We start from the raw sequence: 16,047 nt of genomic DNA, 5'->3' as shown, positions 1-16,047 counted from the left end.
ACTCTCTTGGATTCAGTCGTTTCAATGACGAATTTTCTGCTTGCCACTGAACAGGAAGGTGGCAGAGCCAAATAACACAAGACAAGGAGGCAAGTCTGTGGGCAAAAATTTGTTCTCTACCATCATGCGACCTTCTTCTCCAATGTTACCTTGCACTGGTTCTTGGAAATTCTTCTTAATGGAAGAAATGTAGACATTTTGCATCTAACTAAACCTCATTTTTGCCTATTGAAAACCAGTGACAAGACTTCAATAAACAATTATTGTCTGTTGTGTCTAAAGGACATCAAATGCATGATATAAATTCAAACAGTTTCTTTCTTTTCAGTTCATGGTCAACTCAGTCCCGGTGTAACTCAGATTGATGTGCACAAGCTGAACAGCATATAGCACCAATAAGGACGACAAGGCCAACTACCGCATGAAATGCGATTGTCAAACAGATTGGATTACAATTTTTATTTGTACACACTGTTGTTAAATGACCAATTTAACTCCAATGATCTGCAGAGATCCTAACCCACAGAATGCAGTCAGTAAGGATAGGCAACATCTCCCCCACCATCATCCTCAACACCGTTGCTCCACAAGGCTGTGTCTTCAGCTCCAATACTCCTTATACTCCTCTGACTGTGTGGCCAAATTCCCCTCCAACTCGACATTCAAGTTTGCTGAATGGACAAATAAAAATTTGCTGACATCACCATTGTGGGCCAGATCTCAAACAATGACAAGACACAGTAAAGAGATAGAGAATCTGGTGAATTAGTGCGTCAACAATAATCTCTCCCTCAATGTTAGCTAATAAAGAAGATAGTCATCGACCTCAGGAAGCGTAGTGGAGGACATGCCCGTCTACATCAATGCGGATGAAGTAGAAATGATCGAGAGCTTCAAGTTTTTAGGTGTCCGAATCACCAACAACCTGTCCTGGTCCCTCCATGCAGACACTATAGTTAAGAAAGACCACCAACGTCTCTACTCAGGAGACTAAGGAAATTTGGCATGTCCGCTATGACTCTCACCAACTTTTACAGATGCACCGTAGAAAGCATTCTTTCCGGTTGTATCACAGCTTGGTATGGTGCCTGCTCTGTCCAAGGCAATAAACTACAAAGGGTCGTGAACGAAGCCCTGTTCATCACTCAAACCAGCCTCCCATCCAGTGATACTGTCTACACTTCCTTCTGCCTCGGAAAAGCAGCCAGCATGATAAAGGACGCCATGCACAAGGACATACTCTCTTCCACCTTCTTCCATCAGGAAAAAAATACTGTAGTCTGAGGACACATACCAACCGACTCAAAAACACCTACTTCCCTGCTGCCATCAGACTTTTGAATGGACCTACCTCGCATTAAGTTGATCTTTCTCAACACCTTAGTTATGACTGTAGCACTACATTCTGCACTCTCTCCTTTCCTTCTCTATGCACAGTCTGCTCTGTTTGTATAGCGCACAAGAAACAATACTCTTCACTGTATACTAATACTTGTGACAATAATACAACAAATCAAATGTCAGCATTTCACCAGGTGTTTGTGGGCTATGCCAGAAATTCTTAGATGAATAGATTTTCTGTTCCTGATGCTGACGAACATGTTACACATTTCCAATTGCTGTGAATGACATGCTATGTATTTCCATTTGTTTGTTTCATCTCTTCTGTTTGAATTTAGACTTCAAACTAAAACAAAAGAGTGAATTCTTTATAGCAAGAATAATTTCTGTACATCCAGTCAGAGGAACCTACTCTTGTTTTTCTACCAATTCTGGCTACAGGTTGGGGCAGTAACATTTCACAATTTTCTCTCTAAAGATAAAAAGGAATCAGCCTCAGCAAATAATGCTTCTGTGATTCTATAATTCTCACCTGACTGAACAGAAGACAGAAGTGCACTGTAATAGCATGAGTTTTAAAACACGATTATCTTCAGCGGTCAAAAGTCACCAAGCACATCTTTCACTTCAACCTGGAGTCCCTCGTCAAATGATTTTACAAAATAAACGCAACAAAACAAAACTGGAGCAACTCAAAACAGTGCATTATGTCCAGAACAACAAGACAGAGAAGAGGAAGGCACCAGTCACGTGACGGAACTGGATAACCACAAAGGATGTTGAGGCAAGCAGTTGGCTTCTGGTAACAGACACTTTTCTCGGGATTTGCAATGCCAGTAGTGCAAAGGGGATAACTCCAGTCAACTGATAATTTGGCAGTGTGTCAAAACACAAAGAGATTTTATAATACAACAGCTATACATCTCAGATGTCGCCTCCAGAGAAGACAGATGACAAACTTCGGATACCAATACATTGGCTAACAGATTCGCTCTTACTCAATTTGATGTACAAAGGAGACCATGACACGAATTCCTTTTTCTCAGTACGCATTTTCAAATTGTCACAAACCTATGTCTGTTCAAGACATGGACAGATCTGCTCCAGATCATTCTTATTCATATCATTACAAAATTGAGATACTTTGCTAAGTTCTACAAATAACAACAGATTTCTGGAATAATTTCTGCAGTCATTTACCTCAGATCCACTAGTTATAAATATCAGGTTAAACCTGGTGTTGTGAGACTTCTTACTGTGCTTACCCCAGCCGGCATCTCCACATCACAGTTATAAATATGACATGTAGTGGGAAATTAAAAATCAGAATCTAATCTGAAAAGTGCTCATTGGTCAACATATTTTTGGAAAATCCTATTGTCTGCATTTGTCAGCATTCAGCACCCAAGTTTTAAACATAGGAAAAGCAAGGGCTGAAAAGAAATTTCTTGCATTGCTATTTCACAAAGCAGGAATTGCAGAGAAGAAAGTAATCAAGTGCATTGGAGCTATGTAGGGAGGAAGGAGGTGGGAGATTTACACGAACTTGCTTGGCAATATCACAGCTTAGGAGGAGGTGGAGAGAGGATGGTGGGGTACAGTGAAAAGAAAAATGAAACATATTTGAAAAGCAGCCTTAACTGTCCACATGTGATTGTTTCTGAAGTGGAAATTAAGTGGGAAAAATCACAAGCAATTCATGAACTAGAGGGCATCACAAACTAAATGAAAGCGGCAGCATTTATATCACCTTTTCCATGGCTTCATTACATAGCACTTTACAATCCATTAAGCACATTTGAAGTTCAGTCATGGTCGGGAAATGCAGCAGTGAATTTGGGACCAACAATGGGTCATAAATACAGCAATGAAATAAATAATAGGCCTTCATGCTTTTTTTGAGTTGTTAGTTGAGGGATAAATGTTGACTATCATTAAAACTTGCTTGCTCTTCTTCATATGGTGCTCAGCTTTTTACATCAATCCAGGAGAGCAAACAGGACCTCAGTTTAAAGTGGGTGTAGGTAAAACTGCAGCTGGCGGTGAATTGACTCTATCCGGCCTGCAGAATGGTTCTCAGCATGGGGTCTAACGACCCCTATATTCTGTACAGACTTTTTAATGTTCTGAAGAGCAAGGATTGGAAACTTTGAGAGGAAAGGAAATCAAATTATCTACTTTTATCTTTATAGTGATTTAACAAATGCCCACAAAAGGTAGTCCAAGGCAAGCCAATGAGCAGCAACTGGAAGCTGGCTTTTTGTGAGAAATATACAAGTACAATGCCGATGCCATGTGAGAGCAATAAAACGTAGACAGAGGAGCAATGAAAACAGCATATCGTGAGCAACGATCTGATCGTCTCCCAATTCCTGCTGACTTTATGTAAAGCAATGAGACAGATTTACCTTAACGGCTCAGTCGACATAGCAGAGGTAGACTAGTTACCAGTTGCTGTCTATATCAAATATTTTAATTCATCTGGCAACATGCATTTATGATGCTGTATTAACATTTTATATGCTTCATTTTCTATATCCTTAGACAGCACCTTCCAAACCCACAACCACTTCCATCTAGAAGGACAAGGGTAGCAGATACATGGGAACACTACCACCTGCAAGTTCCCCTCCAAGCCACTCAATGTCCTGACTTGGAAATATATCGCCGTTCCTACGCAGTCCAAAATCCTGGAATTTCCTCCCTAACGGCATTGTGGGTCAACCCACAGCACATGGATTGCAGCGATTCAAGAAGGCAACTCACCACCACCACCATCTCAAGGGCAACCAGGGGTGGGCAATAAGTGCTGGCCAGCCAGCGATGCCCATGTCCCACAAATGAATTTTTAAAAATGTTTGATTTTACAGCAGTTGTCAACTAGTCGGTTTTGCAGCTTTAATAATGGCAAAATAAGATTGATGGCAAGGGGGAAGTTTTGGTCACACCTGAATCATGGTCATTAGCATGATAACTGGTGTCGTTTTTATTTCAAGTGGAGAAATGACAAAGGGTTTTTCATATAATAAATATCATAACAAATTTTAATGGTAGCTGTTAACACAATTTGTGTGTGCGGCCCTCAACAGTTCACTCAAAGGGGCTCTAAAGCCCAAATGGCCAATAGCCACCTGAGGCTGTAGGATTCCTTGATTTTGAACATTATTGCAACAAGCATCCATATAATTTAGCAAGGAAGGTGGGAATAGGTATTCTCCAACAACTAACAAGCTAAGGAGTGTAAACCCTCAAAAAAGTCATATAAACAGAGATTTTACCAATTATCTAAAAACAATTTTGACGCTACTTCTGTGTCACTCTGTGGTGCAAAATAATTTACATGAATTTACATTGTGAGTCAATGACCTAATGTTGATTTGTTCAAAAGGAATTGTATGTTCAGTTTGGAATATGGTCGTCTTTGTCGGCACAAGATGTGATCTGAATAACATGCCCAACAATATTAATGCAGTGTGATCCCAATCATGCTACCAGAGAGGTGGCAAACAAAAGCAAAGAATTTCCTTACAATGAAGAGGAACTGAGGCCTGATGGCAACCTTCAAATTTCCAGAATGCCACCAGTAACAAATACAGAGTAGCACAGTACAGTCAGTCCTGAATGTCGAACCTGCCAATCTCTCATCAAAGTCAAATGCAAAGGAGCGGGCCATTTTTGTTTGAATCTTGCTCCCAGACATCTTAAGTTTCACCCACATAGAATGAAACTCCTCCATTCTGGTTTTAAAATACCATTTACTTTGATACATCTCCCATGATGAAAAATTCACAGCATCAGCGTCAATTGAATTTATTTTTCCAATAAATAAATTGCACTCTTCACAATTACCGTCTTGTGTTCCACGCCCATCATTCCGAAAAAAAGGATAATGCCGAGAAATACATATGACCAGTGTTCACATGAAAATTTCCCTCATCCTAACAAGGCAATGTGACACTCATATAGCCAGTGCAGGTATGGTTTCAAGACATTGTTGTGAAAAACAACTTTGTATAAAGTACCAGCAAAGAAAGCCACGTTCATTCCCAGCTTGATTCAAAGACCAAATTGTCACCTTCCGTTTAATTAGAGCAAACGTACAATTATTAGGGAGAAAAGTGCCAGAATAAAATTGTTCAACCTCTAGATGGCCCAATTGTATTTTGGATAAGAGGCTTCAGTTCCCAGAGTTAGATCAGTTTTCAGACCCACCAGAAGGTGGCAGTCTTACTTGAAGAGTTGGAATGTCAGTTGTCCTCTGCCGCTTACTCTGCATTTCTTTTCACCAAGCACAAGAAGGGACCAAAAGATAGACACTCCAGCAGTCAGATTTGAATATAATTCCCAAAGAGACCCTGTCAATCAGCACCATTACAATCTAGTTTAACTCACCCAGCTTATTGTTTCCATCCTGTTGATAGTCTGGAAACTGTCCCTCAGATGGAACACTGACTGTGCGTCGCAACATTCGTCCTTTTGTGGATTCCATCTGCTGGTCCTGCAATACATCAACATTCACCTGTATGAAAATGAGAATGAGTCAACTCCAAGAACAAGAAGAAAAACTTCACATGAGACCCATGATTATTAGAAACTTGAGGCACATTTCTTTGTATTGAAGCTGCCTAACAGGAATGAAAAAGATTTGTTTAAACTGCTGCAACCCAATTTGTATGAACTCTCCAGAATCAAATTTCCATACAAATGGACCCAATATGTGCAACCGGTGTACAATGTATGTTCAAATACTGAAAACCTGAAATTGGAAGGTTCAGACCCATCACATCATTGCCTCAAAGCATAATAATCAATTTTTTCACTTTTCACATTTTGTCAGCTCTTCTGGTTTTGATTAGCCACAGCCTCGAACAGATTCACATTTAGATTTTAAACAGTTAAATCCTTAGTCACAAGGGTGGGGTCTCACAGTGACTAACCTCACCCATCTCCCCTATTAGCTCTACACTTAAAACACACTATACTTAAAACCGTTACAGCATCACTGACAAAACAGAACAGGATCATGGGACACCAAAAGTCATTTACAATTTGGTTACTTTCAACAGCATGCAAGAGTGACTCAATTTTTCACAAGCGAACTCCTCAGCAGTTTGGTAATTGTCAAATCTATCACGTAGAGCATTTACTCAGTTCTTCGTTGAACCATAAAAGCTTACAGCATGGAGAAAAGCTGGTATAATAATGTCTGTGTAGGCTTCTATCCCCATATGATGATATCTAGGCAGCCACATATGCTTGTGTCCTTCTTGCCTGCAACGCTGAATGTGTTAATATTAGTCTGAATAAAATGTTTGACTTTCATCCAAAATATTCTTGCAACATTTGTCATCACCCTGGCATGGTTTAGATATTTGTGGCTCTCATCCCTGCATCCCCACAACTGCAAGTAAAGCAGCAGTCACTACAGACCTACTTTATTGCAAAATTAACACGTTGGTTTCCTTCAAATAAATCACAATGGACTAAATCCATACCATGGTTCATCGCCCATACCATCGTTCAAACAAATGTTGAAAGGGGTAACAGAAGAAAGCCAGGGGAATTGAAGGATATAAGTTCCCTGTCAATCCCCAGGCTTCCCATCTCATGCATGATCTGTGGTCGAGAGGGTGAAGTTAACACAATCCGAAACTTCAAATCAATTGTTTGTCTCAGGTCATCATTAGAAGTGGTTGGCTGACAATTTGCCTGGTGACTTTCTCCTATCCGAGTGCAGTTCAGGAGAAATCTGAGGTACAAATCCACTCAACCTTTCACTGGCATTATAACAAGAGATGTTAGTGTTGGAAAGTTTTCCATTTTGGACAGTGAGGGACTCCCAGGTCAGATGCAAAGTCAAGATGTCTCAACTCATCTCATTTAGCTCATAGTCAATCCTTACTGTCCTAATCTGAACTCCACTCAAAGCCAATGTCAGAAGCAAAAGGACAATGTGCAAGCTACATTACCCAATCTCCTGAAGAATTTTTTAAACTGAGGTAAGAATTTCAACTGAGGAATGAGCAAATGGCACGAGGGGTAAACATTCCACATTTTGTTGGAGCATTCAGCTTGCTGGTTGGAGTCTAGTTTGTTCAGCAATTGTAACATGCAAACATAGTGGCCAGGATTCTCCCCAAAAAATTCTAAGTCCCCAATTTGCAGGAAAAGGGAGTAAATCCCACTGGTTTTTTTAAGCCTACTTCCAGGATGAATCTCCGACACTGCATCGCAGAGAGCCCTAGCGTGATTCACCCTGGAAAGTAGTGGGTGGGGCTTACTCCCGCCCGAGAGGCTGGCAGCATTGTGCTGAGCAGGTCACTGCCCATGCGGCGATCTGTCAGAGTAGAGATCGGCACATGCGCAGTGCCCCCCCCCCCCCCCCCCATTCCTCCCAGGGAGGGGCCTCAATGGATTGGTGTAACATTTCCACTCCATCCGACGAAGGAGCAGTGCTCCGAAAGCTTATGGTATTTGCTACCAAATAAACCTGTTGGACTTTAACCTGGTGTTGTGAGACTTCTTATAAATTTCCAGCATGATACCTTGGCTTTATATTCTTTTCCTGAGTATAGATCCAAGTAACCTATTTGTTACTTAGCTCACTGATCAATTTATCCTATGGATGCGTCATTATGTTACTCCTTAACCCACGAGTCTAGTTGGTTTATAAAAACAGAAGAATAATGGACCTATAATTGGCATTTGTGAAACACAACTCCCACTCTGAAAAATATCCACCTTTGCTTCTTGTCACTCAGTCAGTGCCATATTCCTACTGTCATTTTCCTTTCATTCCATAGGTTTCTCTCTGCTTAATAAACTCCCTGGGTGCAAATTGGTCAAATGCCTTGGTAAAGTCCCCATATTCAATATTTATTGCATGACCTTGATTAACCTTCTCTGTTACCTCAACAACTAATTTAACAAGTTACTCAGGCATGACTTGCCTTTAACATGCTGACCCTCCTTGATTAATGAATTAATAAATGAATTACTAATTTTCAAAATGAAAGTTTATTTTGCTCCACATCATAATTTACAGTAACTTCTTGATCTGTTCTTGTTAGGTTAACTGGCCTCGAGATGTTTAGCCCTCTCCATTTTCTTGAATAGGTGTATAAAATTAGCAACCATCCAGTCCTTCGACACACCTTTCATACCCAATAAGAATTACAAGAGTGTAATTAATGCTTCTGCACCTTCTACCTTTGCTTCTCTTAGCAACATGAGATGCATTTCACCCAAACCAAATGAATTAGCTATTTTTGTAATGCTGATCTGTTCAGTACATCTTCCCTATCCCATTACTATCCTATCCGCAACTTCTCTTTCATCTTTTAGTGTAACCTACACTTCATCTGCTTCTGTTGTGAAGATAGTACGAATCCCAATATTCAGCCCATCATGTCTGTGCTCGATCCCTCTAAGAATTACTCAGCAAGTCGCACACACCTGCAGCCCTGCAAATTTCTTCTCTTCAGGTGCTCATTCAATTATTTTTTGAAAGCCATGAATGAATCTGCCTCCACCAAACTTACAGGTTTATTTGGTAGCAAATACCATTAGCTACCAAATAAACCTGTTGGACTTTAACCTGGTGTTGTTAAAACTGCTACTGTGTTTACCCCAGTCCAACGCCGGCATCTCCACATCATGTCCACCAAACTTGCCAGCGTATTGCATCCTGATCACTTGCAGCACTAAAACAAAACGTTTCCCTTATATCATGATTGATTTTTTTGCGAATCATCTTAAATCTGTGCCCTGTGGTTCACAGCCTTTCCATCTGTGGGACCAGTCTTTCTGTATATTCTGTCCAGACCCTTCATGATTTTGAACATTTATATCAAATCTTCTCTCATGCTTCTCTTCTCCAAGGAGAAGCACCCCAGCTTCTCCAAAAAGTTTCATATAACTGATGTTTCTCATTTCTGCAGCCAATCTCCTGAATCTTCTCTGCAACCTCGCGAAAGCCTCTCCAACCTTACTGAAGTACCCAGAATTGGAAACATTAATCCAGGGGAGGCCAAATTACGTTTTATACAAGCTCATGAAAAATTCCTTGCTTTTGCACCATATGTCTCTACTTATAAAACCCTGGATCTTGTGAGACTTTTTAACAAATTTCTTATCCTGACGGCCCTGTTACCATCAACAATTTGCACCTCTATACTCCAGGTCTCTCTCTTCCTGCACCACATTTGGAATTGTGCCCTTAATATTGCTTCTCCTTGTTCTGCCAACCACAACGTATGACTTCACACTTTTCTGCATTAAATTTTATCTGCCACATTTTGGCCCATTCCACCAGCCTGTCCGTGTCCTCTTCAATACTGGTATCCTCCTGTTCATGGTACTTCCAAGTTTTGTGTCATTTGCAAAGTTTTAAATTGTGCCCATATTCATTGTAATACTGTGCACTTGAACCTTATCAGGTGGTATCTTAGCAAATATCTATTGAAAATTTGTATATCTTATTGATGGATATTTTATAGATACATAAATGGCTGCAGTTCTTTGTTCAATGGACACAAAGAATCTGTAAGGATAAAGGTTAAGTATGGCAAGTTTTGCGAACCTTGGATAACGAGAGATATTGTGATCCTAGTTAAAGAGATAAAGGAAGCATTTGTCAAGCCTAGGAGGCTGGGAACACACGAAGCAAGTGTGGAATACAAGGAAAGTAGAAAGAAACTTAAGCAAGGAGTAAGGAGGGCTAAAAGAGATCACGAAAAATCATTGGCCAGCAGGATTAAGGAAAATCCCAAGGCTTTTTATACATATATAAAGACAGGGGAGGGAATCTATGCATGGAGCCAGAGGAAATGGGCGAGGTATTAAACAAGTACTTTGTGTTAGTATTCACCAAAGAGGAGGACTTGATGGATGATGAGTCTGGGAATGGGTGTGTAGATAGTTTGACTCATGTTGAGATCAAAAAGGAGGAGATATTGGGGTTCTTGTGAAACATTAAGGTAGAGCAGTCCCCCAGGCCAGATGGGATATATCCCAAAATACTGAGAGGGAGGAAATTGCTGGGGCCTTGAGAGAAATCTTTGTATCCTTACTGGCTACAGGGGAGGTCATGATGATGTCATGACACGGAGTTTCTACAGAAACTCAGCACACATGGGACAGTTGAACCAGGAGCACTCCTCGTCATAATGGATGTCTCGCACTCTATACCAGCATCCCCCACGACGACGGCATTGCTGCAACTGCCTCAGTACTCAACGCTGACAACTGCCAATCTCTAGATGCAATTTTACAACTCATCCGCTTCATCCTGGACCACAACATCTTCACCTTCAACAACCAGTTCTTCATCCAGACACATGGAACAGCCATGGGGACCAAATTCGCACCTCAATATGCCAACATCTTCATGCACAGGTTCGAACAAGACCTCTTCACCGCACAGGACCTTCAACTGATGCTATACACTAGATACATCGATGACATTTTCTTCCTTTGGACTTATGGTGAACAATCAGTGAAACAACTATATGATGACATCAACAAGTTCCATCCCACCATCAGACTCACCATGGACTACTCTCCGGAATCGGTTGCATTCTTGGACACACACATCTCCATTAAGGACGGTCACCTCAGCACTTCACTGTACCGCAAGCCCACAGATAACCTCACAACGCTCCACTTCTCCAGCTTCCACCCTAAACACATTAAAGAAGCCATCCCCTACGGACAAGCCCTCCGTATTCACAGGATCTGCTCAGATGAGGAGGATCGCAACAGACACCTCCAGACACTGAAAGATGCCCTCTTAAGAACAGGATATGGCACTTGACTCATCGATCAACAGTTCCGACTCGCCACAGTGAAAAACCGCACCAACCTCCTCAGAAGACAAATACGGGACACAGCGGACAGAGTACCCTTCGTCATCCAGTACTTCCCCAGAGCGGAGAAGCTACGGCATCTTCTCCGGAGCCTTCAACATGTCATCGATGAAGACGACATCTCGCCAAGGCCATCCACATACCCCCACTTCTTGCCTTCAAACAACAGCACAACCTCAAACAGACCATTGTCCGCAACAAACTACCCAGCCTTCAAGAGAACAGTGACCACGACACCACACAACCCTGCCACAGCAACCTTGCAAGATGTACAAGATCATCGACACGGATGCCATCATCTCACGTGAGAACACCATCCACCAGGTACACGGTACATACTCTTGCAACTCGGCCAACGTTGTCTACCTGATACGCTGCAGGAAAGGATGTCCCGAGGCATGGTACATGGGCGAGACCATGCAGATGCTACGACAAAGGATAAATGAACACCGCTCGACAATCACCAGGCAGGAGTGTTCTCTTCCTGGTGGGGAACACTTCAGCAGTCATGGGCATTCAGCCTCTGATCTTCGGGTAAGTGTTCTCCAAGGCGGTCTTCACGACAACGCAGAATCGCTGAGCAGAAACTGATAGCCAAGTTCCGCACACATGAGGATGGCCTCAACCAGGATCTTAGGTTCATGTCACACTAACTATAACCCCCACGACTTGCCTTGGGCTACAAAATCTCACTAACTGTCCTGGCTGGAGACAATACACATCTCTTTAACCTGTACTTAACCCTCTCTCCACTCACATTGTCTGTACCTTTAAGACTTGATTACCTGTAAAGACTCACATTGCAATCATTATCTTGTAAATTGAGTTTGTGTCTATATATGCCCTGTTTGTGAACACAACTCCCACTCACCTGATGAAGGGGCAGTGCTCTGAAAGCTTCTGCTACCAAATAAACCTGTTGGACTTTAACCTGGTATTGTGAGACTTCTTACTGTACAGGGGAGGTCCCAGAGGATTGGAAAATAGCCAATGTTGTTCCTTTGTTTAAGAAGGGTAGCAAGGATAATCCAGGTAATTACAGGCCGGTGAGCCTTTCGTCAGTGGTAGGGAAATTATTGGAGAGGATTCTTTGAGACAGGATTTACTCCCATTTGGAAATAATTGGAAGTATTAGCAAGAGGCAACATGGTTTTGTGAAGGGGAGGTCATGTCTCACTAACTTGATCGAGTTTTTCGGGGAAGTGACAAAGATGATTGATGAGGGTAGGGCAGTGGATGTTGTCTACATGAATTTCAACAAGGCCTTTGACAAGGTCCCTCATGGCAGACTGGTGCAGAAGGTGAAGTTGCATGGGATCAGAGGTGAGCTGGCAAGGTGGATACAGAATTGGCTCGGTCATAGAAGACAGAGGGTAGCAGTGGAAGGGTGCGTTTCTGAATGGAGGGCTGTGACAAGTGCCGTTCCTCAGGGATCAGTGCTGGGACCTTTGCTGTTTGTAATATATATAAATAATTTGGAGGAAAATGTAACTGGATTGATTAGTAAGTTTGCAGACGACACAAAGGTTGGTGGATTTGCGGATAGCGATGAGGACCATCAGAGGATACAGCAGGATATAGATCGGTTGGAGGCTTGGGCAGAGAGATGGCAAATGGAGTTTAATCTGGACAAATGTGAGGTGATGCATTTTGGAAGGTCTAATGCAGATAGGAAATATACAGTAAATGGCAGAACCCTTAAGACTATTGATAGGCAGAGGGATGTGGGTGTACAGGTACTAGTTGTCACTGAAAGTGGCAACGCAGGTGGAGAAGGTAGTCAAGGCGGCATACGGCATGCTTGCCTTCATCGGCCGGGGCATTGAGTTTAAAAATTGGCAAGTCATGTTGCAGCTTTATAGAACCTTAGTTAGGCCACACTTGGAATATAGTGTTCAATTCTGGTTACCACACTACCAGAAGGATGTGGAGGCTTTGGAGAGGGTACAGAAAAGATTTATCAGGATGTTGCCTGGTATGGAGGGCATTAGCTATGAGGAGAGGTTGGACAAATTTGGTTTGTTCTCACTGGAACAACGGAGTTTGAGGGACGACCTGATAGAAGTCAACAAGATTATGAGGAGCATGGACAGAGTGGATAGTCAGAAGCTTTTTCCCAGAGTGGAAGAGTCAATTACTAAGGTGCGAGGGGCAAGGTTTAATGGAGATGTACGAGGCAAATGTTTTTACCCAGAGGGTGGAGGGTGCCTGGAACTCGCTGCCGGGGGAGGTAGTGGAAGCAGATACGATAGTGAGTTTTAAGGGGCCTCTGGACAAATACATGAATAGGATGGGAATAGAAGGATATGGTCCCCGGAAGGGTAGGGGGTTTTATTCAGTCGGGCAGCATGGTCGGTGCAGGCTTGGAGGGCCGAAGTGCCTGTTCCTGTGCTGCAATTTTCTTTGTTCATTAAACATGTCAGATAGGAGATGCTTTTCACCTTTTTCTCCACCTGGCTGAACTCATTTAACCCATGTCTTCTGAAGTGAATATTAATTTTCATCACATATATGACCTTTTGAAGCTTAACCACTACCCCCCAAAAACAGAAAATGCTGAAAAATCTCAGCAGGTCTGACAGTATCTGTGGGGAGAGAATAGAGAGGCTAGATGATCCTTCGTCAGCTCTGACATCTTTCAGCATGACCAAAATATGCAAACAATAATATCTGCAACTCATCACCATCAGTCGTTTGCATGTCACCTTACAATTCCCCATAAATACAAAGAGACCTCTCCACCTCCAAGAAGCTGTGAATACTCTCAAAAGCAGTGGCCATGGTCATGATTTTCCCATACATATAGTCTACTAAAATCTCGTAAGAGCACTTCAGATGGAACTGCTCAGGTAAACACAGGAGGGATGGGAGAGCTTAATATAAATGTGCTGCAGTGTTATGCTATAACACGAGCAGGTTAAATTCTGGTTTGACCTTCCTTCACACATCGCCAGGAACTTCAACATCACTGACAATCATCGTGGCTTTTTTTGCACATCTCATCCTCTGTCGCGGTTCTCCAATTAGGTTCATTCAGTGAATAATTTACATACTACATGCTCACTTTGTATAGTGATATGGCACATATCAATTTTGAGAAGCACCTGAGCTGTGCATCGGTGGAAACTGAGTATTAATACATTGAATTCTGCAGATCAGCAAGGAAAATTCTAATTGTTTTTCCCCACTGAATATCGTGCATAACAATAACTATTTAGCGAATGGTCGACTCAAATTTATTTATTGATTAATGCCTGCAACCAAGGATAACAAACTCACATCATCAGAAACGCTGTCTAAAGTTATTTCAAAAAGGATATCAGGTTGTATCAGTGCACTAACTCTAAAGGTCGAAAATGAATTTCAACACTCGTGATAAAAGCTGACTGATCAATTCAGAAGTCTTATCTCGAAAAACAGACCTCTTCATTCAGCTTCATTGCAGTGAAACAAGTGATCTTAAACTTGCCGTTCCACTCGAACGACACGATTCAAAATGCGAGTGCATGGGTATTACTGCCACTCTATGATCAATTATACTGAGGTTGCGCAAAATGGACTTCTCCAACCATTCAATGCAGACTTCTGTAATTCAAAGCGAGGAGTCCCAAACTAAATAATTTTCACTTATACCAATTAATTATTTTTAAGTATTAGTCAGTAAAATGCAATAATGAGTATTTGCTCACATCCTCCACACATGATTCTTCGTGAATACCCAATTTATTTGAAGGGCAAGAATCTAGCAAATAATATCGCACACACTCCACTTCTTAATCAAGGACTATCATTAATCATCATCCTGCCTCATTTATTTTCTAGTGTCTGTCTCAAAACGTAAAGGTTTGAAAAGTGTTTCAGATTAAAGAGTTGTGTTCTGGTTGGATGGAGATGGAATGGATTTGCAGTGAAGGAGTGGGAAAAGGGTCAGCTGATGCAAATGTATTGCTTCAAAAATCTGTCATTAAAAGCAGTTTGGCCATATTCCGCCAGATTCAACCTTTTCTGGAACAGTGTACATTGAAAAGTGGAGGCTCTCCGTCCACAAGCAAACATTATTTTGCTCATCTTCTGCAAATATCAGCAATGTATACATAATGACTGTTATTATGGGTGTATTAACTCAATCCCACCTCCTCTTCCTTGTTCAGAAGGATCATCTGGCTGTCAGTCAGCATGCAATATTTCTGATCCCAGGTTGTTTCTGTGTATGGGGACTGGCCACATGACAGTCTGTGTGTTGGGGGACCTTTCACATCTGCAAATGAAAATACAAAAAAAAGATCAAATATTAAACTCTGAAAACTTCAAAAATGCCAAATACAATCCACAATTAGTCTGATAATTTTGCCTATTTTCCTAACCCATTGGAAATATTTTTGAATCTTTTATTTTCTATCTCTTCAGCTTCAGAATATCAATCTTCAGCAATGCAAGAGTGCAAGCTGCAAGGAGAGATGAGAGAAAGTCAAATTTTGCTGTTAAGAAGGCACCCGATCAAGGTGCATAAAATATTCAACTGTATATATATATTGCTTCAGGGTAAATCAAGACCATAGGGCATTAATTATCTCTGCCACTGAGGGTGGACAGACGTCATGTTTTCATCCATTTGTCAGTCTATTTAACTGTAAACAATATATCTCAAAAAATAATGGATGGATTTCAACGAAATTTGGTACAGGGATATGGTATGGCTCAAGGTTACTGTTTACCAAAGATGCATCTGGATCATGAAATCTTTTGAAGGATCCATAAACATTGGGAGATAGGGCAAACTGATTTCTTTTAAAATGTTATGGATTGTCTCAACTACTGGGGTGAAATTTCTGACATCTGT

General features: G+C 41.5%; 1 protein-coding gene across 12 annotated transcripts in view; it reads right to left on the bottom strand.

Annotated features, from left to right (window-relative positions):
- rasal2 (RAS protein activator like 2) overlaps positions 1 to 16,047 on the bottom strand; it is a 365,152-nt gene that overhangs the window by 191,895 nt on the left and 157,210 nt on the right. For 6 of the 12 annotated variants that reach the window (XM_078218016.1, XM_078218018.1, XM_078218021.1 and 3 more), the window contains exons 2-3: positions 15,341 to 15,465; positions 5,734 to 5,860 (exon numbers count right to left, since the gene is read on the bottom strand). In XM_078218016.1, coding sequence (XP_078074142.1) covers positions 5,734 to 5,860; positions 15,341 to 15,465 — 252 coding nt within the window. Of the gene's footprint in view, positions 1 to 5,733; positions 5,861 to 15,340; positions 15,466 to 15,571; positions 15,604 to 16,047 lie in introns of those variants that run through there. The other 6 variants (XM_078218017.1, XM_078218020.1, XM_078218024.1 and 3 more) reach the window with 2 other exon arrangements.

The sequence above is a fragment of the Mustelus asterias genome, chromosome 8 (assembly GCF_964213995.1).
Source record: "Mustelus asterias chromosome 8, sMusAst1.hap1.1, whole genome shotgun sequence".
Classification (NCBI taxonomy): Eukaryota; Metazoa; Chordata; class Chondrichthyes; order Carcharhiniformes; family Triakidae; genus Mustelus; species Mustelus asterias.
The sequence above is the reverse complement of the archived record's forward strand: the minus strand, read 5'-3'. Positions and strand labels throughout refer to the sequence as shown.